The sequence below is a fragment of the Heloderma suspectum genome, chromosome 4, assembly GCF_057233095.1.
Source record: "Heloderma suspectum isolate Gila_16-S chromosome 4, 16-S_ref, whole genome shotgun sequence".
NCBI classification, from domain to species: domain Eukaryota; kingdom Metazoa; phylum Chordata; class Lepidosauria; order Squamata; family Helodermatidae; genus Heloderma; species Heloderma suspectum.
Genome location: NC_139461.1, coordinates 250,727,261 through 250,754,678, shown reverse-complemented (window position 1 = coordinate 250,754,678; position 27,418 = coordinate 250,727,261). Strand labels below are relative to the sequence as shown.

The window sequence follows — 27,418 nt, the reverse complement described above, 5'->3', positions numbered from 1 at the left end:
ATCCACCATTTGAGGTGGCTTCAAGCATGAAATAATGGCCCTTTTCACATTCACTGAATGCAGGGGAGGGGTGGGGACAGGACTGCATCTTCTGTCACCGCTTCTGACCTCCACACATTCCTCTGAAGGTGTGAATAGCTAGAGCCTATGCACATATGTAGGAAGGCTCCTTTTAGCCCTATTCGAGTGTTTCCTGCAAATGTGTGAAAAAATCTTAAGCCCCATCCACAACATCCACATCCCTGCCAGGGCTCTTCATACACTGAGAACAAAGGTCTGAAGGAGGATTCTAAACACATGCAGCTAACTACATTCAGCATCTAAGGCCTTCCTCTGGGTGCCTCCTCCGAGGGAGGCTCAGAAGGTGGCAACAAGGGAGAGGGCCTTCTCAGTGGTGGCCCCCCAATTATGGAATGGAAGGCTGGCCTGGCACCAACATTGTTATCTTTTCAGTGACAGGTTAAGACCTTTCTCTTTGCTCAGGCATTTGGCAGCAGATGATGAGTTTTTAATCAGGTCCTGGATTTGTCTTATGGTTGATTATTTAAAATTGTTTTAGACATATGTTTTGTGTGTATGTCCTGTCTGTTTATACGTTTTATGTAAATAGCTTTACAATTTGTATAATGTATTTTAATGGTTTTTAATTTTTGTAAACCGCCCACAGAGCTTCAGCAATGGGGCGGTATAGAAATGTAAATAATAACAACAACAATTGTGCAGGTAGGGTGACCATATGCCCTACTTTACAGAGGAGAGTGTTCTATTTGAAGGCATTCTACATTTGAAGGGATGTCTAGTCCAAGCTTGCTTTAAAGAACTATAAGAATGGAGAGTAGGAGCCAGCCTTGCCCTTCAATAGTTAATACCTGGAAAGCAGAGCAGACAAACAGGTCACCAGGTCCCAGTCTTCTCCACTATAGTGAGATGTATTGTATTTTTATTTAAGTGATAGTAATTAGTTCTAAATTTACATCTATACATATAAATTAGAATATGGACAGTTCATGCTAATTGGTGTCCTGGTTTTGGTAATGCATTTCCTCTTTCTTGGTGATGCTCAAGTGGCCACTCTGTGTGCAGGGTTCCTGCTCGCAGCTTCAGTCCTTCGTGCTCAATGCGTGAAGGTTGTGGGGTGGAGGGGTGGTGTGCATGGCGATGTTGAAGGCAAGGGTAGCATGTATACTCCCATGCATCCTATACAGCTTGTGCCCTCATGCATTCTTTTGAATGCCCGAACAAGGCTTTTGTATGCCCTGGATCCTTGCAAAAGGCAGGGTCCCTGATCATGTGTACAGAGTGCATAGGCTCTGTTCAGAACTTTGGCTTAATCGCATAGAGATGAGGATGGGTAGGTACAGTGGGCATGATTTCACTTTCCTCTCTACGCGTTCAGTGAATACATGAACTGTTATGTGAAAAGTACTCAGATCCACTGACTACAGCAGTTCTTGAGGTCACTGAGCAAAAGGTTTGAAAACCTGCAGGATTGTGGTTTAGGGAGGGGCAGAGTCAGCCATTCTTTGGTGCATTTAAAAATAGCACGAGATTACAAATCTCAGAGACAGAAACAGAACTTTAAGAAAGCAGGCTGTATCAGAGTCTCATTCACTGAATAAGAATGTAAGGATTGCCTTGCTGGATCTGATCAATGGTCTACCCAGTAATTCTGCCATTCAAAAATATACGATTTGTTGATAAGCACCACTACGAATAATTAGCTGCTGAACTCTTGGATACTAATACTGTATTTGTACTTCATGCTTGTCTAGTAGTTTGTGCTGATGGATCCTAATCTGGTCAGGATCCAAAAGTTACTTTTATATATGGTCGGTGGCCTCTGTGGAGATTATCTCACCATTGCTCTGCTTGTAGTAGCTAGGAACAGGCAAAAGAGCCACATTATGAGGCAGAACTCCATTCTCTCTCTGAGAGAGATGGAACAGCACAGGAGAAGCTGCACCCGGCTGTCCATGGCCAGTGAAGATAATCAACAAGCTCTCCATGACATGAAAAACTGGTTCTAATACCAAAGTTACAAACCCATAATATATCGTATCATAATATCACGATCTTCCATGATATCCTAACCTGAATTTACCCAAATTAGGGGACAGGTTATGAAAACCTTTCTTTCCAATGTGATTGATTGCTGTCACTGGGGGAAGGTTGAAGAGGTGGTGAGCCTTCTGCTACCTCTGTCATATGACATAACTAGAGGTGTTAGTCTACCAAGCTTTTGTGCTCATGTCTGTCCATCATGAAAACTTACAGGCTGTCCCCCATCTTCACAGAGTCTGCAGGAGAAGACCCCAGAAGACCCCACAGCTACACTGATGCTTACATACCTACCCTGACCATCATTTGTGACAGAAAGGTGGGATATAAATTTAATACATAAATAAATGATAGCTTTGTGAACAGTTTTCAATAATTATGAAAAGTACATGCTTATGTATGGGTTTGTGTGGATTTTAATACGTTACTCTTCCCCCTTGATAACAATTTATTGATAACAATCCTTCATGCCTAACGTGGGGCTCAAACCTACAATCCTAAGATTAAGAATCGTATGCTCTATCTAAGTTGGCCAGGCTGATGTAGGAAATACAAGCGATTAGAACATCCATACGGTACTAATGAGAACTGGGAGCCAGAAATGGGTGAGTGGCTTTGCAGTAGCAACCATACCATAAAGATAACATGCAATTAATTGGACCATAATCAGAGACAGTGAGGTGGAATGATAGAGATGAGGGCGAGTCACCCAGTGCTTAATTTCTAACATGAGAGATGCTAGAACTCATACCTGTCTGTAAATGGAATGTTGACAACAGGTGTACATTTAATATCAAAGTGCTTGAAAAAGAAATCCTTCCCGCATTGTATTATTATTTATGGATATATTAACTTTTTCAAATATGAGTTTCTGGTGGACTTTGTTGGGAACAAGCCAAAAAGGGGGGGGTCTTCCAAAAACTCTATTTGTGGGGGCACACCTGGATTGAATCTGAATTGCGGATAGTAGCAGTTGCCCATGTTCTAGGAACACAAGCACTTGGCTTTTACCAGGTCAGACTATATGTCAGTCTAGAGGGAGTGGCTCTCCAAGGCTCAGGGAAGTTGAGATTCGTTCTAGACAGAAAGCCTGTCATTTCCTATTACGCTAGCAACCTGGAACATTGCTATAAAATGCCAGCAAGATATGTTCTGTCTGAAAGGGTGGGGGAAAAGTCCCAACCCTCTCTCTCTTTTCTCGCCTTCCTCTGTGTAGATTCCCTTTGGATGCTCCTGTCCTTCAACTGCCCTAGGGGATGCCCCAGTTCACCTTTGCTTGCTTTTGTGGGCTCCATGGCTTCTGCAAAATGAAGAGGAAAAAGGAAGAGTCCAGCAGTGAGCAAGAGACAGCTGTTTGAGAGGAGAAGGCATTCCCTTATGCATCACTTTAAACATTACTGGGTTGGAAGAAGAGCACTGCTGCTACAGTAACTTGGTATGATATTGGTATCCCTTTAGGCTCCCTTTCATGGATCTCCCTTATCCAGAAAACCCACTTGCTCAATCATGCAAGAGTGTTGAACCTATTTTAGCTTGGGGGCTGAAATCAATTTCAGAAAAGTTTTGGGGGCCACATTCCAGTGGTGGGTGGGGCTGATGGCACATGGGGCAGGGCCAAACATACCAGCATATTTTAGTTTAAATCTCTTAGTGCCAATAACTAAGCCTCAGGGATGGCATTTCAACCTTTTTGAATGGGGGAAAAACAGGAAACCAGCAAATGATTGGGGGGGAAGGGGGGGCCATGGGAGGAGGCTTAGCCTTCTGGGGGAACCCCAGGCAGGCCAAAGTTGCAACTCTGTTCTAACGAGTGGATAGGATTGGTGGGTGGAGCATCCAGTAGTGACTAGCATATCTTTATCATATTTTTTTTACATTACTCCCTTACAGATTTGGAGGTGTCAGTGCAGGGTTAGGGACAAGCCAAGGAAATGAGAAGTGTATCCTATGGAGCGTGGGTGGGTGGGTGGGTGGGGAGAGTCTGACTTCATGTTCCCGACAGAGATGCTGCCCTCCCTCTTTCAGCTCTCCCATGGAGCTTGATGGATTAGCACAGGAAGGTATGCTGGCAGGCAGAGATGAACCCACTATGTGAATGATAGCCTCTCTCATCAGTGTCGGCAGTGGGAAGAATGTGGAAGACGTTAATCTGCTTTATTACATTTATTTCTCTCTCTCCTTATTTTTCTTCCCTAGAGACTTTGCAGGCCCCGCAGGGGGGGGGGAAATGGCCATGTGCAAAGAGTAACGTTACCGGAGCTCCAGAAGCTGGCTGGGCAAAATGGCCATTCTGTGCAGTTTTCTAATATGAATCACCCCAAGCCATACAGACTATGGGTATTTGTGACACAAAGATGAAGTTAGTTAATTGAGGTACAGATTTTGTTTGTTTTACCTATTTTGTAATAAAACTACTGTCAAAGTCCCTTCAGGCAATTCAGGCTGTGCTCTTAGTCCTGATTAAACCCAAAGCAGGATCTAACACCCTATTTCAATAGTTTTAATTGCTGCTCTTTTAACTGATGAAGAACATATGTATATAGTACCTCTTGAGCCAGTACCTGGGGCAAAAAGAAGGAATTTATTATTGCCAGGCAGCAGACCTACCACTGCCACTAATCCTACCCCTCCCCAAAGTAATCAAATATATTTGCAGATGGTTGTTTTTTTAAAGCAAATCACAAATGTGCTTGCATTAGGTTATTTTAATGAACATTTTTGACAAACGCTTTCACATATAAAAGCTGGTAGAGAGATTTAAATCTTGAATTTATTTATTTATGCATGCATGCATGCATGCATGCATGCAATTGGCCTATAGGATTGCACTGCTAGTGCATCCCTTCCAGGCTTTGGTATGACAGCTCATTCATACCTTCCTGCTAGTACACCACAGGTGCTTCCAGATGAGGCTTTTAGTGTGCCATTGCCCTGCCTCACTGATGGACTTTTATGGGGTCCAGATGTCGTCATCTTCCACTCATAACCCTCCTGTGTTTTCCCATCGCTTCTTCAGCCTTTTCTCTGACTGCAGGAAATCTGTTAAGAAAAAGACAGGATACCTGCCCAATGCCTTCTGATTCGTAGTTCTAGGTACCCTCTGTCTGGAGGGACTCCAGCATATGCATTCTGTCTGATGGCTGCGTAATCTGGGCCCATGGTTTACTTTGGGCTGGGGGATTGTGGCTTGAAGGATAGTACCCTCCATTTCAATATGCTTTCAACATATAGCTCTTGTTATTACCCCAAGGTAAATTAATTTTGTAAGCATATCCTAGTGATGGGGATTTTCTGTAAAATTTTGAATTGGAAAATTTTCCAATTGGGATCTGACCTAGCATCATACTTAGTAGACAAAACTTTTGAATAGTTTACCATGTTAATTCTACAGTTTTTCCAACAGGGAAAAGTAGTTGAACTGAAAGATTTGGTTAGGGGAAAAAATCAATAAAGTGCATTTAATGCGGTTTAAAACTTTCAATGGGACCTGCAACAGGGTTTTCCAGTGCAGAGTGCTCCTGTTCAAGGTTCCAGCTAGCCAGCCATGCCCTTTTCTGGATATTCCATCTCATTCCTTCACCCCAATAGTCAGTCACCATTCCATGCCCACTCTTCATGGAACTTTTGGGTCCATCTCTCCCCCCGTGGGTGTCTTTTCTAAATTTTTGTTGTACTTTTCAAACCTCGGGGTTTCCCCAAGCCTGCTGATACCTCCTTAATGTTGCATGGATGATGTCATTTTGGTTTCATAAGGATCCACAATTGGAGAAGGAATTACTTTAGTATACAGGATATTCAAGCACACTCAAACTTTATTTGGAAATTTATTTTATTGGAATACTTATAAATATTTTAAGACATGGCAATAACAATATTATTCTCTTACATTGTTTAACAGCACAATCCTATGCATGTCTACTCAAACATAGATTCTATTCAGTTAAGTAAGTCTGACTCCCAGTTAAGTGTATATAGGATTATAGCTATATATAACTGTGGATGGTATATATGTTTCCTTGGGGGAGTCAGTGGGGCCAGTAGGACCAGGTGTGGGGGCCCCCACAGCCCCCAAATGCAGTTGCAACATCTTTTAAAAAAAACACACAACACTTGCAGTTGCACTCAGCATCTTCATTTCTCTAGAGGGTCTCTAGGTAGACCCACATAGGCCCAGAGGCACTGTAGAGAAATCAAGATGCTAGTCACAACTGCAGCTTCACTCTGCAGTGTGCTCGAACTCTTCTGAAAGTTTAAAAGAAAGAAAAAAGTGCTGCTACCTGCTTGTGAGGGAGAGAAAAAACATCGAAGAGAGAGTGCCAGGGGATGGGGAATAGCAGAGGGAGGGAGAGTGCTAGGCATGGGAAGAAGAGAGAGAGAGAGCACACGCGCAGGGGAGAAACTAGGGAGGTGGAGTACCCAGGGAAGGCTTAGAAGGCATCTTGCCCAGGTCCCCCTCAACCTTGGCAGTGCCATTGGGAAGGGAAAAACAATCACTGCCTGAAAAATGTAATTATGACTTTGAAACTGTTGTAATGGATATAGTAGAGTATCCCATTCATTATGTTTCCAAAAATTAATTTTATAAAGCAATGCAGTTTCTGAAATGGAAAAAAAAACATTGTGGAAAATTATTTCAGTGGGCAGTTTTCCACCCCACATCACTGCTGTTTAGTTCTCATGGGTCCCAAGGTAAAACTAAATTAACAGCCCCAATTCTGTTGGTGCCTAAGGAATGCCCTGTTGCTGCAACAGCTCTTGCAGTGGTGCAAGCTAGCTGACATCCTGTACAAAGCAAAATGCCTGTGATGGCTGGGCATTATTCAGTAGGCCTCGTGCTAACTGCCCTCTCTCTATCCCTTTCCTTTTGTAGCTTAGGATCATGTATGTGTCAATGTCCAGTAGTACTAGTATGTGGCATGCTTTGTATTTGTATAATGGATTAAGGCTGATATTTTGTGGTCTGTGTTGCTCAGCAGCACCAGTGGCTGGGTTAGGGGGGAAATAAGATTAGAATGTTGCTGCTTCCCCACCCTGCTAGGCAACTCGGCCAATCTCTGACTTGCGCAAACCCTTGCACAGTGCACTCACACCACCATGAGGTACAGCACCAGTACTGCACCGTGGGTATTTTTCTGTGCTGAGGCATGTTCTGTGGTGAACTCTCAGTTCGCATGGCAAGGTGGCTAGCAGCTCCAGGCTCTCCTCAGGCTCCAGCAGGTTCAACAACCTGGTGCCCTCCAAATGTGTATACAACTCCCTGACCTTTGGCCATGCCATGAGTTATAGTCCAACACATCTGGAGGGCTCCAGGTTGGGGAAGGCTGACTTACTAGTTTCGCAGCTTGCCATGAACCACACAATGATTTCTTTATTTTCTTATCCCATGAGGGTAATGGCAAATATCTGTCCAGCAAAGATGACCAACAATGAGCTACATACGATGTCATCCCTGAGGAGGGGGGGGGGGTTGGGGTGGTAGTAAAGAAAAAATGAGAAGCTAAGAGAAATGCTAATTAATCTTTGTCAGGCACTAGGGGATGATGTTGCTGTAGGAGATGGCTCAGCTGCGTCAAACCTGTAACTGTACAGAGCAGCACAATAATGGGCTGAAGCCACAATGAGAATTCATTTGGCACTCAATCCCCCTCCTCACTGAATCTGTCTGAAACATTCACAGGATGTCTTTCTCTCCTTTCTTCTTATTGCCATGGAGCTGAAAGAAGATACTTATACAAGACGCTTACTAGTTCAAACATACACCAAGACGAGACAAGGAAAATGACTAACTCATCTAACAATGGAGGCTCCCTGGTACAATTTGGCCATCATAGCAAAGGGTGCCCTTTTGATGCCACAACCCTATGCATTCTTACTTCGGAGTAAGTCTCACGGAACTCAGTGGCTCTTGCTTCTAAGTTGTTGTTGTTGTTCAGTCGTTCAGTCGTGTCCGACTCTTCGTGACCCCAAGGACCATAGCACGCCAGGCCTTCCTGTCCTGCGCTCTCTCCCGGAGTGTGCTCAAGTCCATATTCATTGCATCAGTACATGGGTATAACACCAGAGTCTAATGTGTTTAACGGGGTCACGAAGAGTCAGATACGACTTAACGACTGAACAACAAATGTGTTTAAGGTTTAGCTTCCACTCAAAGCAGGCTCCGACCACATTTCAGCCACAAAAAGTGTGCAAGTCCCATCTCTATGTAATAAGTGGAAAAATAAACTTGCTGCTATTAACTTTTCTTTTAAGATCCTGTGCTATATATGCTGCACTGTAGAAGTTAGGAAATGCTAGCCAATAGACATCCACCACTGCCAATTTTTCCAGAATTCACAGTGAACCATGCTGAAAACTGCACAACTATTCTCCTCCCCACCCCTCAGAGTTTGTATCAGGACAGAAAATGTATATTTGTTTGGAAGTCTACCAAACCATCTCTATCACCCTTAAAATGTTACACTTGTCTCATACGCACAACTATATAACCTCTGATGTTTTCCACAGAACTGCTTTCTACAGTTTCAAGATGTATTCTTATCCTGAAAAAGCCCACTCCAACAAAACTTTTTAGGATTTTCTTCCCCAAACAAACCAATGGTTTCAGAAAAGTGCACTATCACCATTTTCCACATATATGTGCATTCAAACAATGCTGTATCAGCTCCTAACCAAGTGATGATAAATCAACAGGATTACATCAGCAGGCATTAGTGCGAGCTCTAAATCATTATACAGCTTAGAACTGCTTCATATAAGAGTTGTTGTGACTTTTTTTGCTTGAGACATGCACATTAGAGAAATGTAGTTTCCTGATCACATTTAGCATTAATCACATCTTCTATATATATAAAAGTAAAAAATTATGTGTGGGTTTGTGTGTTTGTGGCTGGCTGCAGGGCCGTCTGTAACGCAGGGAATAAGGGGGAGCTGCCCTGGGTGTAATCACACCGTAGGGGCCCACTGAGCCTGCCATTTGGGCCCTAAAGTTGCTGCCCCTTTTAGTTCACATTCTCACGTGCCAAAGTGTATGACAGGGGTCACTGGGTTACATTATTACTTTGTTTATACTTTCCCTTACTAACAAGTACACCCTCTCAATCATGGTACAGGCCAGGTTGCTGATTTCAGCTATGAGTCATCCTATTGGCCAGCTTTCATTCTAATGGTCTCTCTCCCATTCACTCTGACTTCCTTCATCTTGGATTGGCTGGCCGCTGTTTGTTCCCTCCCCTTTACTCATGGTTTCTTTTCTGACTGTAGAGAGCATTTAGTTTCTCTCCCCTGTTCCTGCGATATCCAGCAAGGAAGCCTCTGTTGAACATTTTAATAGTGGTATGAGATTCAGTGTGGATTATATTGTAGTAGTGCTTATAGATTCAGTCTCTTGCATTTTTAGTAGTGTTTTTTTATTCAATCTGCTCATTATAATTGTTGTGCTTTTTTAATCAAGTTTGGTGGATTCAACTTTTCACCTTTCTTATGGGGCCTTTCCAAGAAGCGTCAACCTACCTTAATGTGTTTCTAACAAATAGTGCCTATGACAAAATTACATCCCAGGCAACGCCGGGTATATCAGCTAGTCTCATAATAATATCTTAAGGGTTTTCAACCCTAACAAAGATGTTTTAAAATTAAAGAGCATCAACAATGGGTGCAGGTGTGTAGGAAGAGTTTTAACATTAGAAACAATAATCCAGAACTTTGGCTGCTTCCAGGTAGAGGGCGCCTAGTGCTACCAGTGAGAAGGCATTTTGCAGCTATTCCATTTTTTCTTTAACAGATTTTCTGCAGTAAGAGAAAAGAAGGAAGAAGCAGGGTTATGAGTTGAAGACAAAGTTGTCTGGGACCTCCTGCAATATTCAGTGAATGAGGCAACACGATGACACCATAAAAGCCTTGTCTGGAAGCTTAACTGATTTTTTCTGGGAAAGCAAAATGATGGAAGAAGTAGTGGGAAAACATGGATTACAAATGGAAGACAACATCATCAGGGCATCCCCTGCCCCAATAAAATTCTGTGTTTGAGGTAGGTCAGTTGCAGGATAGAAACCTAATCTGGAAGCACCCTTTGTTTCAGGGTATTTTTCAAGATAGAAAGGTATTATCTCTATAAATATAAGTTTTCTTTGGAACCATAAGGTCTCCAAATGTTTGATTTACATGACAGTAGTAGGGTAGGAGAAAAAAAAATGTGTGTGTGCGCGCGTGTCTGTGATGAAGCTTTCTCTGAAGTTCTGTTTTGTTTTGATCTTTTGACAGAGGTAATCTTGCCAAGAGAACTCTCCCTGTACTGGTTTAAGGTAAATAACATGTTTATGTGGCAAGCTGGAAGGGTACAGAACATGCACAGATTGTGGAAATGAAGCCAAGGAAAGAACAATCACTCGAATTCCTTGTTGTAACGTCTTCCCGAAGACCTGCAAGATGAAACTGTACAAAATTATAAAAATGAACATCTTACCCAACATAAACTGCTCTGCTATGTTACACTTGCACTACTAATGCTGAAATCTTATACTGTGAAATAGGGAGGATATAAGCTCAATAATTCTGGTAACCCTGAATTTGTTACAACAAATATATTGTAAGTTGTACAGTTACCGCATTCCAATATTATCCAAAGTAGACATGATTCTTAAAAGAAATTATAGCCACAAATGTACTTTTTTGCACTGAGGGTGATATAAGAAGCACTTTATTTCTACAGGTTCAAGTAGATATGAGTTTGGGGAAAGGATGGGCAAGACCGGCATCTACATTTTCATGGTTATTTGGCTCTTCAGGATCATGTCTCTCAGAAGACAGAAGAGAAGAAATGAAAGAACAACTTGCCACCTCTCACCTTCTAACCAAGCCACCTCTAATTGCTATGGCAATGTGATGTATTCTATGACTTTCAAAGCTCAATGCTTGGGTGATCAGTAAGTTTGTGAAACTTTAAGAGCCCTAATTTTCAGAGGGTGGTTGGCTGAGCATTTCCCTGAAAATTCAAGCTGGTTTAAGGTGCACACTTCCCCAGGCCAGTTATTTATTAAAATCATGCTCTCGTTTCATTTTTCTGTCCACAGAAAATACTGCATGGGCCAAATATTGCCATAATTACCATTGTAACTAACAGGCATTTTGCTCCACGTGGTGTCATTGACTGCAATCCTGTGCACATTTATGTATGCAGTATGCACAATTGTGTGCTGTATTGATTCTGTAGCTCTGATTCATGAGAATAATAGTCATCTGCACTATCTGTTTATTGAATGTACCTGCAGCTAGTTTGCACAGTCACACTTATGGGTAACTAAAGGGTACCACACTTGTGTATATGGATAACTAATGTTTCAGCTAAAGTCTATTCAATATCTATAGACAGATATTTACATACAGGTATAGTCTAAGTTTACTCTGAATTAATTATGCTGGACTCTGACTAGTGCACAGTAGTTTATTTTGATTAAAAGTGTGCCATGCTCTCAGAAATATGTGTAATCTAGAAACAGGCCTCATTCAAACCCAGAGGCTTTGAGATGCTAGATGTACACACCTTGGGCCTACCTGAAAGCATGACAAGGCAATATATCTAAGGGAAATAAGACACACTCACAAATGTTTCCTTAGCTAGCCACATGAAAGCAGCCTTTTCCACAGGGCTGAAAACTTGCTGAGAAGTTATGGAGACATAAGGTGAACTCTTCCTGTCTTTGCTTTATGACTCCAAGCAAGTTCCTCTTCTGGGAACAATGATACTGACAGCTTGGGAGATAACAGTAATATTGTATGTATTTAGGGTTGAAGGTGCTATACAAAATAAAGTGTTACTGATAAGCACAAGCTTTAGTTTATTCCCTTCCACAGACCAGTTGAACATCTTTAAGTTCAGTTGCAGTCTATGGCCAAATCTACATGGAGACAAATTTTTGAGGTGATTCAGTTTAAATACAGATTTTCAATAAATCGGCTTAGCTCCTCCCACAGCAAACAGTAGCCAGTAATGTAGTATATACAAAAAACGTTTTTTGCTTACATGGGGCAAACCTGAAACCATATTAGTTTGGGGGTGGGTGGGTGGAGTCCCACAAGTAGAGCTGAACATCTCCTGTGTAGGTGTGGGGCAGCAAATGAGTGGAGCTTGCTCCCCACACCTCTGCCCCCCCCCCCCCCCCGGGCTCAGTGAGGTCAATGAAGATGAGTTACTTCCAAGTAAGCATGTGTAGCAGACAGCTCTCCTCCATGTCTAGCCCTTCTCAGTGGGATTAGGGATCATTTGGGGGCCATCAGCTCTTAAAATCAATGAAGTTCTGCGTACCTGTGCATCTCCATAAGGGCATACCCGCACACTTCTAGCGTAGTTTTAAAATGACAGGCATGAGGCTGCTTCCCCCACCCCCACCACTGTCAGTGCAGTACAATTGGAGAGCATCACTCCCCACTCCACGGTCATTGACGTGCACTTAGGGTTACTCCCGAGTAATTACATTTCTCCAGCGCACATTCACAATGGTGCAGTTTCAAAGGAACAGGGCAGGCTGCCTGCCCCCTCCCCACTCCCGAGGTCAATGAATACTGAATACAACAGGCAAAGGAATTCTCCCGACCCCTCTGCTGTACTTGGCAAAGTGCAACTGAAGTTACTTCTGGGTAGACATGTTTCGCCTTCTGCTCCCCCCCCCCGGCCTCACCGCACACAACTTTCCCTTCCACCAATCAGTGCTACTCCCAGCAACCTGCACCAAGGGCAGCTCATGTCACACAGCCTCCTAAAGCGCTCTGAAGCAGCTGCAATGGGAAAATCCGCCAGAAAGCAGTTTCAAAACCACCGGACAGCTGGAAACAGCGTACTGGCTACGGAGAAGGGCATATGTCATCTGACATGATCAACTTGGGGGCACAGTAGAGCTGATGTAAAAGCCCCATGTAGATTCCCCCCACCATGAGAATCACAGCCCGAGCCTATGCACGGTTACTTGGAAGTAAGCACAGGATTGCTGCCTTGTTGTTAATTGTGTATATTGCTGAAGAGGGATGGAATTAAACATGCCTCAAAGCACTTTACTAGATCAGGTCCTAAGTATAATTGTCCATATTCACTGCCACTGTAACTCCAATTAACTCTATGGAAGTTCAAAACTCTCACATTTAAAGGCACAGATGTGTCTTTGCATCATGTTTGTTGCCACTAACTGTGAGGACCAGGGTACTGAGACAGTCATTTTCAGATAGCCACCTGTATTCATTTAATACACTAGAGGCCTGACTCACCCAGCACGTATGTATCATTCTTGGCGAATATGCCAGTGGAAACCCTGGGATATTCCTGGATGGAAACCTATGTCCTAGATATCAGGAATGGTAAGGAATATGGCATTTAGAGGGGTTGAAGGAGCAGATGAGGGCACTGTCGATAGCAGGAGCAAGGAAGGGAGGCTGTTTGCGGCAATGGCACAAAGATAACTTAGCTAAAGCCTTGATGATTTTTGCAAAGCAGTTCATCTGGAAAAGTCTAATGCCTCTCAAAACTCATTATAAAATATGTCATGTTTAGGAAACATTCTTCTATTACCATAATCAATAGGGATCAAACCCTGTATAAAAATATCACCTGCCTCAATCAGTGGTAGCTGTTTCCTATTTCCAGATGGTCTGTCCTGCTATGACATTTTGACAACTTTTAGAGCCAATGGAATCAAACTGTGTAGTAATTAATGAGAGATGGGCAGCTGGGCCATGTCAGGACACACCTCTGCAGCTGGGAGATGGGAGTCTTAAGTGTGTTACTCACATAGCTTCGTCCCATAGTCCTTCCTCCTCTGGTTCAGAAGATTTGTGCATATCTCACTGCATGGAAAATCTTGAACCCATCTTGAAGACTGAAAATCTTCCAGGCCTTTTTTGTTTGCTCACAATGCATTTTTTAAAAAAATATCTCAAGCTCCAGGCTTGATTTCATGGGAAAACACCCAGACATAATGGCAGATGAAAATAGATGTTAAGACTATTTTTTATCTCTCATTGTAAATATGCCCATCTTTCCTTGCCTTGCTATGCTATTCTGGAGGGTCTAATTTGGAAATCCAGCTCTTGTCCATGAAAAACAGGAGTCATACTTGCATCTGGGGGCTGGGAAATACCAGAGCAGAACACATCCCTGATGCAGGCTACATTTCTTTCTTCTTCCTTTTTGCTCTCTAGATTCCATCATATAGGAACCTAAATAGAAATGTTCCTCAGGAGTCTTCCAGCCTCAGTAGCCATAGAAACCAGCTATTTTTATCTATTTTGCATGATATCAATAAATGACGTTTTCTACACGGGATAGACAGGTCAACTCAGCTTCCTGCTAACTGGATGTCCTTAATAAGCCATGCATACCTGTTGTATAATATTGTACATCTAAGAAGACAAAGCATTATTATTTATAAGTGTCCAATGGAATAACATAGATTATTCACATTCTATTAAATACCCTGTCAGATAAATATTTCAGAGAATTTTTAGAACAGACCCTTTGTAGTTCTTATTATAAAACATGTATTGAGATTCAGGTCATGGGGCTATGTTTCCTTGATACACAAGCCTTCTTCTTTCCTAGACGGCTTAAAAAAGAAGAAACACCACAGTGCTTTCTTAAGATTAAATTATTGCCTTTGAGAATATAATTGTAACAACAAAGAAAGCCAGCCAATAATAATGTTTTTGTTTTATTGAATCTTGTCAGTGTTTGCTAAGGAAGACTTTTATAAAGTAGGAAAAAGAATCAAATTTGCATGGTCAGTAATCAAGTGCACTTCACAAAGGAAAATAAGGGTGCAATCCTATGGCCGCTAGACAGCGTCTAGATGGTCGTAGGATTTTTTGGTTTATGGGAACTGAGCTCAAAGCCAGCCCTCTGAGCTCAGTTCCCAGAAATCCGACCCCCTCCCCCTCGTAGGAAGCGCGGTTCGTCCCTGGCTCTGTGCTCTTACGGGCAGGGTGGAGCGGCTGAAAAGGGGGCATTCCTGGGGGCAGGGAGGGGACTACAGAAGTGCCCGTATGACACTTCTTATGTGCCGTCCAGCCTCCCCCACTCCAGCTCCGAGGCACCCCGATTAGAACATCAAAATCGGCTGTCTGCCTGCAAATGCACGGCAGCTGGAGCGTGGAGGAGAAGATCCCCTACGTGCTCTGCTTACCCCGGATTGGATAGTCGGCTGCTTCTGAATTTGGAGGAGGCTGACTGTCCCCATAGGATTGCACCCTAAATATAATTGTAATGTGGGATTCTTCCCCTAGAGGATCTTTCAAGCCAATAATAAAGCAGTGGGTAACTTGTGGTCCTCCAGATGTTTTGGCCTACAACTCCCATCAGCCATCACCATTGTCTGTGCTGACTGATGGGAGTTGTAGGCCAAAACATCTAGAGGGTCACAAGTTACCCAGCTCTGCACTGATATCTTTCAAGAGTCCTAAGTTCACAATCCTGCAATGTGATGGTTATGGTATATCTGCCATATCTGTGTGGAGTCCTAACTGTTAAGTTATTCACATTGCAGGGCTAAAGGCATTTTAATATATGTAACAGATATTAGAATCCTATACAGTAGAACCTCCTTTGTCAAAACTTTGGTTATCTAGGTTTTACTCTAGTTATCCAAACCAGGTTTTACTCTGGTTATCCAAATTCACTGTGTACCTTCCCTTGAGGCTCCAGAACTTTTATATCCCTCTGTAAATACTACTCTAATTTATGTGATTACAAGACCATTTCAACAAATAAACCTGTTCTGCACTGCACAGAATACCTGAACAGTTATCACAAAGGTTCCGAAACTGTATATGATCCTTGTGGTTAAAAAAACATCTGAGAGAAAATGGTGCTAAGCAAACTAATTGTTATGAATTATATGCAATGCTATTAGGGACAGGAATACAAAGTGAGATTCACTGTGCCTTGCTGGGTGTTATTGAGATCACTTTGCTAAACCGAATCAATAGTTTTATATGGCCTGAAACCTGAGCTGAGGTAAATCAGAGGAGCTCCATTGACTTTATTACTGGTACAAGCCTGCTGAGTATATTCTATACATTCCAGTGCTTCTCAGCATGGATGGAGCAGGGCATCTTATATCAGTAAAACTCTTACAGCACAGCTGATTTCTTTTAGCACTTATATCTTTGGATCGTAAGTACATGGAGCCCAAAGACATCTTCTGTAACAAGGTGGTTTACAAGGTTGTATTATAAATTATAGATGCCTATCATGTCTGTATCGTTCTCTTTAAGTACTTGCCTATCGATTGGCCTCCTGGCTGATTAATTCCCTTTTCTGCCTGATGCCTGTTTTGGAACAAGCTAAATTGCTTGACTTCAGTACCTTTCTTTGTATTTTTTTTAATCTATGCACTTGAAGTAAGCACTTTCTTGCTCTAACTGTGAAAGCATGCCTAGGAGAGCAGATATGTTAATTGCTGTAATAAACAGACTTTATTATTACATCTCTTGCAGTCTACAAATTACATCTGCCACCTTGATGCTGCTGCTTTGTTTATTACTGAACTGATGAGCTGAAATATCAGCTACACCCCTAACCTGAACAACTGCATATTTAAACAAGTGAAAGGAGCACAAAGGTAGCACTTGCTGTCAAAGATAGAAATAGAATGCAAGAGGTTGAAGGCAAACGGGGTAATTGTGGTGAAAACTGAGCTGTCTACCCTCTTTTTTATTCTTATATCTAAATGAAAACAACATTGAAATAGCAAAGCCATGGTGATACTTCTGTTCATGAGGCTACACTGTTCTCAGTTAGTTTGTCTCATGTTAACAAGCATTTAGGCCATATACACCCCGAAAGCAGAGATGACCCAATATATGGGTGCCTGAGGCAGAAAATCCAAAGGGTGCCCTACATGGTAATGAACCACATAAAGGACAATTAGGTGTCCTTTAAAGGTATCTGCAAATCTGCTGCCTAATGGTAGGGCTGGTGCTGCCTTACAGTGCAAAAAAGGATGTGTTACATTCCTGTAGATGTATAAAAACAGCCATCTGTACACACCAAAGTCATGTACCTGGCATCTCTAAGTAGGGCTAAGAAAAACTCCTGTCCAAAATTCTGGAGCGCCACTGCAGGCAGTGTACTGTACACCAGGGATAAACAACTTGTAGCCCTCCGGGCTGCTTTGGCCTACAACTCCCATCAGCCCTAGCTGGCATAGCCAATGGTGAGGGATTATGGGAGTTCTAGGCCAAAACATCTGGAGGGCCACGAGTTACCCACCTCTGCTGTTGTCAGTACTGAGCTAGGTGGTACCAGTGGGAGTTTTTTTCTGACACTAAGTGTGGGGGAGGGGGATTTTTGTCAGGATTGCGGCTGGGGAGGGAAGAATTAAACCTCTCGGATGCTCTGGTCCAAATGAACATTTTCTCTTCTCTGCCCCCACCCCCAGTGCATAGTAATTAAAACACAGACAACGTTGCTAGCTATGCAATTAAAATAACATCTGGTTTGACCATGAGTCAGTATGAGGCAGCTTCCTATGTTCAGAAATCCCAACATTACCCCATACTTTAGCACAACCAAGAAACAAGACCAGGAATGGAGTTAAGGAGATCAGGCTTGATTGGGGCTGGGGTCATCTTCCCAATGAGGTTTCCAAGTGCATACCTTTACTTTCACCCATGTAAGTGAATGGTTGCCAAGCATTCCTATCAGGAAAAGTAAAACGCTGCAGGTGGGGACACTGTTGCAGTAAGGGAAACTTTCTCTTCACTCCTGACAGTGGGCAGCCTGACAGGGATCTTGCTGGGGTGGGAGGTTTCAAATGTATCGCTATGTGAAGAGATCACAACAGTGCACTGTGCCTCCTCAGCGTTCTTTGCAATATACAAACCCTCCCTTCGTACACACCCTGCCCATCCTGAGGACATTAAAAATATAGTTGTGTTGGTCCATGAGGAAAAAAATCCAAAATCCACAGTTGGACATTACCTTTATTGCAATCAACCAAAATGCTACAAAAGATTGTGCAAGCTTTCAAGTTCTGCAGAACTCTTCATCATTCTACGTGGTACAAAAAACAGGGGAGGGAGGAAGAACAGAAAAGTCCAGAAATGAAGTCAGATGTTGTAGCAATGAAGTCTGCAGTTTAGATACAGCCTCAAGATGGAGATTGCAGACTGAATTAATTAGTCACTGGTAGGTATTCCAGGTATCAGATTACACCTAGCTTTCTGAGATAGAGAAGCAATGGCTGACCTGCACTTCCGAAAACATAAAGGCTGGCTAACTCACATCTGTCTCTGTTTCTGGGAGAAACAGAGGTTCCTGAAAAGGTAGAGACCAGAAGTAAAGAGAAACATGACAGTCTATATTAGCAAAGATGAAGATTAATTATATGTGGTGGATAAAGTAAAAAAACACCAGTTGAAGCCAAATTGTGTGGTATTACTTAGTGGTTGGAGGCAACAGAACCCTCAGAGTAGAACGTTTCTCTTCAGGTAGTAGAATTGTCCTAAGAGGGCAGTCAGTCCTCTTATCAGTATATATCAAGGCCTATGTATTCTGTGACAATAGGTAGGTCAACACAGATATACCAGGCTCTGCAGAAACTATTGCTAACTTAGCTCCACAAAATAAGAGAGACAGTGTGGATTCAGAGAAGCATGTTCACATGAATATTGTGGTTATCACATGATAACCCGCGGTCTTTAAAACCTTTCAGGTAGCACTTTTGGCTTGCAAAATGCTTCACAAACTTTCTTTTGTATGTCCTCCCAATAGCACTATCAGGTAGGTCAGTACTGTTTCCATTTTACAGATGGATAGTTAAGGTTGAGTGTGACTTGCCAAATGCCACACCATTACCTGGGACTTCAGCCCAGTGTCCCAGATTCAATTCCAGCTCTCTATCCCCTGGATCAGGAGGCCCTTTGTCTCTCTAGAAAGTTCAGTGGGTTCCCAAATATCTTTTATTGGCCCACTGTGGTAGTGAAAGTGTGAAAATGTGAGGTTGCATGAATTTATACAACTCTTCTACAGAACAAAATAGCATGATTAGAGCAAATACAACAGATTCCCGCCCTGTGAAGTGGGGAAAAGTTGTCTTAGATTTTAAATGGACTGGATAGGTTTCATTTTTTAAATTATCCTTTCCAGCTTACAAAAACCCTAAACTTTCATTTAAATGGTAATTTGTTGTTGTTGTTCAGTTGTGTCCGACTCTTCGTGACCCCATGCACCATAGCACGCCAGGCCTTCCTGTCCTGCGCTCTCTCCAGGAGTGTGCTCAAGTCCATATTCATTGCATCGGTGATGCTATCTAGCCATCTCATCCTCTGCCGTCCCCTTCTCCTTTTGCCTTCCATCTTTCCCAGCATCAGGGTCTTTTCCAGGGAGTTTTCTCTTCGCATTAGGTGGCCAAAATATTTGAGCTTCAGCTTCAGTATCTGTCCTTCCAATGAGCAGTCAGGGTTGATTTCCTTTAGGATGGACTGATTTGATCTTCTTGCAGTCCAGGGGACTCATAAGAGTCTTCTCCAGCACCACAATTTGAAAGCATCGATTCTTCAGCGCTCAGCCTTCCTTATAGTCCAGCTCTCACAGCCATACGTTGCTACTGGGAAAACCATAGCTTTGATTAGACGGACCTTTGTCGGCAAGGTGATGTCTCTGCTTCTTACTATGCTGTCTAGGTTGGCCATAGCTTTCCTCCCAAGGAGCAAGAAAGCATCTTTTAATTTCAGGGCTACAGTCACCGTCTGCGGTGATCTGGGAGCCCAAGAAAATAAAATCTGTCACTGCTTCCATTTCTTCCCCTTCTATATGCCAAGAAGTGATGGGGCCACATGCCATGATTTTAGTTTTTTTAATGTTGAGTTTCAAACCAGCTTTTGCACTCTCCACTTTGACCCTCAACAAGAGGCTCTTTAGATCCTCTTCGCTTTCTGCCATTAGGGTGGTATCGTCTGCGTATCAGAAGTTGTTGATAATTCTCCTGGCAATCTTAATTCCGACCTGTGATTCATCCAACCTGGCGTTTCTCATGATGTACTCTGCATATAAATTAAATAAGCAGGGCGACAATGTAACAGCCTTGTCGTACGCCTTTCCCAATTTGGAACCAATCGGTTGTTCCATGTCCGGTTCTTACTGTTGCTTCTTGACCCTCGTACAGGTTTCTCAGGAGACAGGTAAGGTGGTCTGGTACCCCCATATCTTTCAGAATTTGCCACAGTTTGTTGTGATCCACACAATCAAAGGCTTTAGCGTAGTCAAGGAAGCAGAAATAGACGTTTTTCTGGAATTCTCTTGCTTTCTCCATGATCCAGTGAATGTTGGCGATTTGATCTCTAGTTCCTCTGCTTCTTCAAAACCCAGCTTGTACTTTTGGTAGTTCTCGATTCACATGCTGCTGAAGCCTAGCTTGTAGGATATTGAGCGTAACCTTGCTGGCATGTGAAACGAGCGCAATTGTACGGTAGTTTGAACACTCTTTGGCATTGCCTTTCTTTGGAATTGGAATGTAAACTGACCTTTTCCAGTCTTGTGGCCATTGTCGAGTGTTCCAAATTTGTTGGCATATTGACTGCAGCACCTTAACAGCATCATCTTTTAGGATTTTAAATAGCTCAGCTGGAATGCTGTCATCTCCACTAGCTATGTTGTTAGTAATGCTTCCTAAGGCCCACCTGACTTCACTCTCTAGGATGTCCGGCTGAAGTTCAGTGACCACACTATCATGGCTATCAGGGACATTAAGATCTTTCTTGTATAGTTCTACTGTGTATTCTTTCCACCTCTTCTTAATCTCATCTGCTTCTGTTAGGTCCCTGCCTTCTTTGTCCTTGATCATGCCCGTCTTTGCACAAAACATTCCCTTGAGATATCCGATTTTCTTGAAGAGATCTCTAGTCTTTCCCATTCTGTTGTTTTCCTCGATTTCTTTGCATTGTTCATTTAAGAAGGCCTTCTTGTCTCTCCTTGCTATTCTCTGGAACTCTGCATTCAGTTGGGTATACCTTCCCCTTTCTCCCTTGCTTTTCACTTCCCTTCTTTCCTCAGCTACTTGTAAAGCCTCCTCAGACAGCCACTTGGCTTTCTTGCATTTCTTTTTCTTTGGGATGGATTGAGTTGCTGGCTCCTGAACAATGTTACGGACCTCCGTCCATAGTTCCTCTGGCACTCTGTCTATCAGGTCTAATCCCTTACATCTATTCCTCACCTCCACTGTATATTCATAAGGGATATAATTTAGGTCATAACTGAATGGTTTAGTGGTTTTCCCTACGTTCTTCAATTTAAGCCGAAATTTTGCAACAAGACGCTCATGATCTGAGCCACAGTCAGCTCCAGGTCTTGTTTTGACTGACTGTATAGAGCTTCTCCATCTTTGGCTGCAAAGGACATAATCAATCTGGTTTTGATATTGACCATCTGGTGATGTCCATGTGTAGAGTCACCTCTTGTGCTGTTGGAAAAGAGTGTTTGCTATGATCAGCGTGTTCTCTTGGCAAAACTGTAAGGCCATGCTTGCCTGTTATCCCGGTGATTTCTTGACTTCCTCCTTTAGCATTCCAATCCCCTTTGATGAAGAGGACATCTTTTTTTGGTGTTGGTTCTAGAAGGTGTTGTAGGTCTTCATAGAACCGATCAACCTCAGCTTCTTTGGCCTCAGTGGTTGGGGCATAGACTTGAATTACTGTGATGTTGAATGGCTTGCCTTCGATTCGTACTGAGATCATTCTGTCGTTTTTGAGATTGTACCCCAGTACTGCTTTTCCCACCCTTTTCTTGACTATGAGTGCTACTCCATTTCTTCTAAGGGATTCTTGCCCACAGTAGTAGATGTAATGGTCACCTGAATTAAATTCTCCCATGCTTGTCCATTTTAGTTCACTGATTCCCAAGATGTCGATGTTCAATCTTGCCATCTCATGTTTGACCACCTCCAGCTTACCTTGATTCACTGCTCTTACATTCCAGGTTCCTAAACAATATTGTTCTTTACAGCATCGGACTTTCTTTTCACCACCAGATTCATCCACAGCAGAGTGTCCTTCCGGCTTTGGCCCAGCCGCTTCACTCTTTCTGGCGCTACTTGGAAATTCCTTCTGCTCTTCCCCAGTAGTATATTGGACACCTTCCAACCCGAGGGGCTCATCTTCCGGCGTCATATCTTTTAGCCTTGTGATACGTTCCATGGGGTTTTCTTGGCAAGAATGCTGGAGTGGGTTGCCATTTCCTTCTCCAGTGGACCACATTTTGTCAGAACTCTCTGCCATGACCTGTCCGTCTTGGGTGGCCCTGGATGGCATAGCTTATGGCTTCACTGAGTTACGCAAGCCCCTTCGCCACAACAAGGCAGTGATCCATGAAGGGGTTAAATGGTAATAGGCCTTTTAAAATGTGTCTGTTTTAAAATAAGTAAATGTGTACAAATGTGTTCTTTCATGGAGATAGCAATTCTAGAGCATATGAAACACTATTAGTGATATGTAGGCAATATCTAGAATTGAGGAAGGGTCATTTGAGACCCTACCGAAATTTTAAGCCTAGTTTGATGTGAAGAGTTACAAATATAGTAATACCTAATCCTGAAATGAAAAATAAACATGTGAACACATTTAAAGTATAAAGATGAAGTATAGAAGAATCACAAGGCTTATTACTCTCAAATCCTTTTCTCTATTTTTAATGGTAAAGTATATCCCTGTGCATTAGATCAGCTTCCTATTAAGAAGTATAAAGTATAAGGAACAAAGTAGCAGGAGTTGGATTAAAAAAAATGACTCATTTCCTGGAATACAAATTTCCACAACAAAATCTTTTATCTTTATTAAAAACTGAATAAATTATATTGGAAACTTGAACAATGTGTAAAATAAATATGTGGTAAGAAACAAAACATTTAGAGATATTCTGAGGAAAAGTTCAATTGTTTACAATAGGGGCTCTTCCAGACATCAGCTTCCTCCCTAGGGACAGTAGCTGTGAAACAAGAAGTGAACCAAGAAGCGCTAGAGACTTATTTCAAAGAAGCCGGAAATTCAATCTGGAATATCCCTGAGGAGGCCAGGCCCTCATGGCCCCCTGTGAGAATGTCCCTAAGTGTGCAGGAAAAGTGGTGGTCCTGAAACCTGCCATGGGGCCATGATGAAAATCAACTTGACTAAACAATTAGAAACAAGAAAAAAGTTATTGGTGCTGAAGCTTGATAAATAACAGCTAAGATCAGGTACACTTCAGTCAGTAATGTAATATGTAGAAGCCATGATTTCAATGGTTCATCCATGTAAGCATTTGTTGGATTGTGTCCATAGGGTGCAATCCTATGGCCACTAGACAGCGGATAGACAGCCATAAGACTGTTCGGTTTCCGGGAACTGACCTCAGAGTCCACACTCCGAGGTCGGTTCCCAGAGAACCGCCTCCCTGCCCCTGCTCCCTCCGCCTTGTAGGTGGTGTGGATTGTCCCTGCGCTCGTAAGAGCAGCGGGGAGCAGGGCAAAAGGGGGCATTCCCAGGGGTGGGGCAGGGAGTGCGGAAGTGCCGGTACAACACCTTCTATGTGTTATCCAGCCTCCCCACCCTGTGCTCCGATGTCTTGCAGCTAGACAGCCAAAATCGGCCTTCTAGCTGCGAATGCAGGGCAGCTGGAGTGCGGAGGAGATGATCCCCTCCACGCTCCTCCCGCCATGCATTGGGTAGGCGGTCGCCTCCAAATTCGTTTGCCTATCCCCATAGGATTGCTCCCTCCATGCCTCTCACTTTACATATAGCCCAGTTTTCAAACATCTCCCGTTCCAGATCACAAATGTCTCTTTGGTCAAGAGTTTCTGAGGTTCTGAGGCTGCTCTCAGTTTAAAAATAGCTATTGTGACAGTTTTGATGCAAATATGTAAAAGACACAATTATCTGTTGTCTTTTTGCATTCTGCACTGCCTGGAGCTATATGAACTGAACACAGAGCAGGCTAAGAAAAAGGATCAGGGCCATCTGCAGGGCTTTCCCTCACCTCTTTTCACAAAACACATCAGCTGGCAAAGCGCCACTTTGGAAACCTCATTCATTCCATGAGTGCAATTCTCCACAGCACCCTCGGATCCACACTAAAGATGAACCACAAGATAGACCAGGATCGAAGTGTCAGGACTGGAAATAAGTGAGGCTAGCAGTGCCAGCTCCTGGTTTTTTACGACCCTTGGGCAAGACATCCTCAATGGGCCCCCTCCGTTGGTGAGTCGACCTTCTCACCCTCATTGTCACCAGTTGCTATCGCTCCTCATACCCTTTCTTGTCATTGCTACCACTTATTTGCTTGACATGCAGAGAGCCAGTGGGTAAGTAGATAGGGGCATCTACTGCTCCTCCTTCTCACTACCACCATTGTCTGGGCCAGAGCAAAAGGCAAGTGAACAAGCAGGTTGCAATGGTGATGAGGAGGAGCAACTCCAGGGGGTTGTCAGTTGGCTCTGCTAGGATGTGGGCCCTTTGCAGGAGCCTGACCTTGCCTACACTTAACGCCGGCTCTAGAAGTCGGGAACATCATTCACAGAGACCCACTGAGGAAGGAAAGACAGAAGAATGAATTAACTTTAGGCGATACTAGTGTTAACACTAGGTTTGCAACCTTTAATTGATTAACCAGGTAGATTAATGTGTTTAGTTTAATTTATATGTTGCTTTTCCAAGGTGGACTGTGTCCAAAGTGCAACTCATGAGAACATATGAAGAGCCCTGCTGAGCAGGCCAAAGACCTATCTAGTCCAGCATTCTGTTCCCACTGTGGCCAGGCAAATGCCTATAGGAAGCCCATAGGCAGGACATAAGTGCAATCATACCCACTCCCTCATGTTCCCCAGCCAACTAGTATTCAACGGCATTCTGCCTCCCATACTGGAGGTAATATATGGCTATCATGACTAGTAGCCATTGGTTTATATATATAAAAATCAAAATACAGCATTGAACACAATTCAATTGATTGTAGCATTGAACTAGAGTTATCAAACAATTGATTTTAAACCTTTTAAATTGATTAAAACGACATTCCTGATTAATTAGATAACAATTTTGAAAGTTAATTGTTTTAAACACTGCACTAGTCAAAACCATATTAGAAAAGAGGCATTTCCCCTTGACTCCCACAGAAGGGAATTGCTCTTCTGAAAATGGTACCTGCTGCAAAATATACGCACACCCGCTAAAAAGAAAAGTTTTGAAAAGTTTTCCTTTTCAAAACCATTGCCTCATGTAAATTTAATTCATTAATCTGACTAATGAATTATGATTTCTTGAATCACATACCAGTCCTAGGTAACAGAACTTCCAGCCAGATCCTACGCGCAGTTACCCAGAAGTCTCCCATTTTGTTCAGCGTGACTAACTCCCAAGTAAAGCAGCAATCCCAAATTAGGTCTTCTAAAAAGCACATTGATCTCAATGGGCTAAGGCGTGCCTAACTGCATAGGATCTGGCTGCATATATGCATAGGATTTTGTGGCTACAATCCCACACACTACACCCAAGTAAGTGTGCGTATCTGATGGAGTGGATTCTAGTCCATGAAAACATATGCCGTAATAATGTTGTTAGTCTTTAAGGTGCTACAAGAGTCTTGATTGCTTTAACTTGGGAGTAAGCCCCATTGAAATTAGCAGAATTTAATTCCAAAATCTGATTGAATGTGCATAGGCTCTGCTTGCAAGCTGTCCTTATACCATCGTCATATTTTCAGAGAATCGATTTGGTAAAAAGGTGACTTTACTACCCCCTCCATTTTGTTACACACTCTTGGTTGAGGGAGACTATCAAGGTCCGTCTAATCAAAGCTATGGTTTTCCCAGTAGTAATGTATGGCTGTGAGAGCTGGACTATAAGGAAGGCTGAGCGCCGAAGAATTGATGCTTTCGAACTGTGGTGCTGGAGAAGACTCTTACGAGTCCCCTGGACTGCAAGGAGGTCAAATCAGTCCATCCTAAAGGAAATCAACCCTGAGTGCTCATTGGAAGGACAGATACTGAAGCTGAAGCTCCAATATTTTGGCCACCTAATGCGAAGAGAAAACTCCCTGGAAAAGACCCTGATGCTGGGAAAGATTGAAGGCAAAAGGAGAAGGGGACGGCAGAGGATGAGATGGCTAGATAGCATCACGGATGCAATGAATATGAACTTGAGCACGCTCCGGGAGAGAGCGCAGGACAGGAAGGCCTGGCGTGCTATGGTCCAAGGGGTCACGAAGAGTCGGACACGACTGAACAACAACAACAACAACAACAACAACATCAAACCGGTGGGTAGCAGCTAGTCCAGATTTACTGAAGGAGGGCACATGGACGCAATCAGATAAGGCATGATCATTACTGATCTGTGGTACAAAGGTAGGGGTCTTTTATATGGGACTTAGACCTTACGTTAAAAGGGTTAATTAAATATGGAGAACACACAAAACAAGGAATCTTATGGCATTTTAAAAACAACAGGGATGGGAAACGTGTGGCCTTCCAGACGATGTTGGATTACAACTCCTATGACACCCCCCCCCCCCGGCTATACTGGCTAGGAGCCATGGGAAGCTCGCGCCCAACAGTATCTGGAAGGACACAGATTACCCCCCCGAGCGGATCCCTCTTCAGCAGAGGCATACTCTGTCATCTGCCGAAAGAATGCAGCACTTTCTGGGTCCGAATAAGCGGGCTCTACTCCGCAAACGATTATGCCACAATAAACCATTACTGTGCACTCCTATACATGTTTAAACAGAAAAAAGTACTACAACTCCCAGCAAGCCCCAGCCAGCATCCCTGACTGAGGCATGCTGGGAGTTATAAGACTTTTTTCTGTCCTAAACATGCTTGGGATTGCACGGTCAGCCATTCATGTGCCACAAGACGCTTTGTTGTGCTTGCTGCAATAGGCTAAAGATCCAATTCTATGCACGTTTAGACAAAAAAAAAAAAAGGTCCTACAACTCCCAGCATGCCCTAGCCAGCAGTGTAGGCTGGGTCATGCTGGGAGTTGTAGGACCTTTTTTATCGACTGAACATGGATGGGATGGCACCCTACCACAGCTACCCCTCTGGAATGTGTAACTACGAGAGTCGGACCTGAGTCCGGAGGGCGTCAGGATAATCAGCTGAAGCCGCCATTTTGAACCCTGCATCCTTAGAAAGGACTCACTCTTTGCCTCGCTGTACTTTGTTTTCACGTCTTCGTCCGCCCCGCCCTTCAATAGACCCGACCAATAAAAAGACGCTCTCCACTGGGGAGAGGCGGGCCGTAGCTTCCGCCGTGACTGTCCTTACCTCACACTCCTCAGTTTCCGTGTAGGTTCCTCCCCTCAGAGGCGTGGTCTGCCTGGTGGTTGGCTGATTGAACACGTCGGGGCTGT

The 27,418-nt window shown here is 43.2% G+C and overlaps 1 protein-coding gene across 1 annotated transcript; it reads left to right on the top strand.

Moving 5' to 3' along the window:
* Positions 1-3,278: 3,278 nt before the first annotated feature.
* Positions 3,279-11,882, top strand: BLACAT1 (BLACAT1 overlapping LEMD1 locus). Its single transcript, XM_084853280.1, has 4 exons — positions 3,279-3,493; positions 4,255-4,431; positions 9,839-10,084; positions 10,318-11,882. Exon 1 carries the CDS (start codon positions 3,315-3,317, stop codon positions 3,414-3,416), a length of 102 nt encoding a protein of 33 aa, XP_084709406.1. The 5' UTR covers positions 3,279-3,314; the 3' UTR covers positions 3,417-3,493; positions 4,255-4,431; positions 9,839-10,084; positions 10,318-11,882.
* The last annotated feature ends 15,536 nt before the right edge of the window (positions 11,883-27,418 follow it).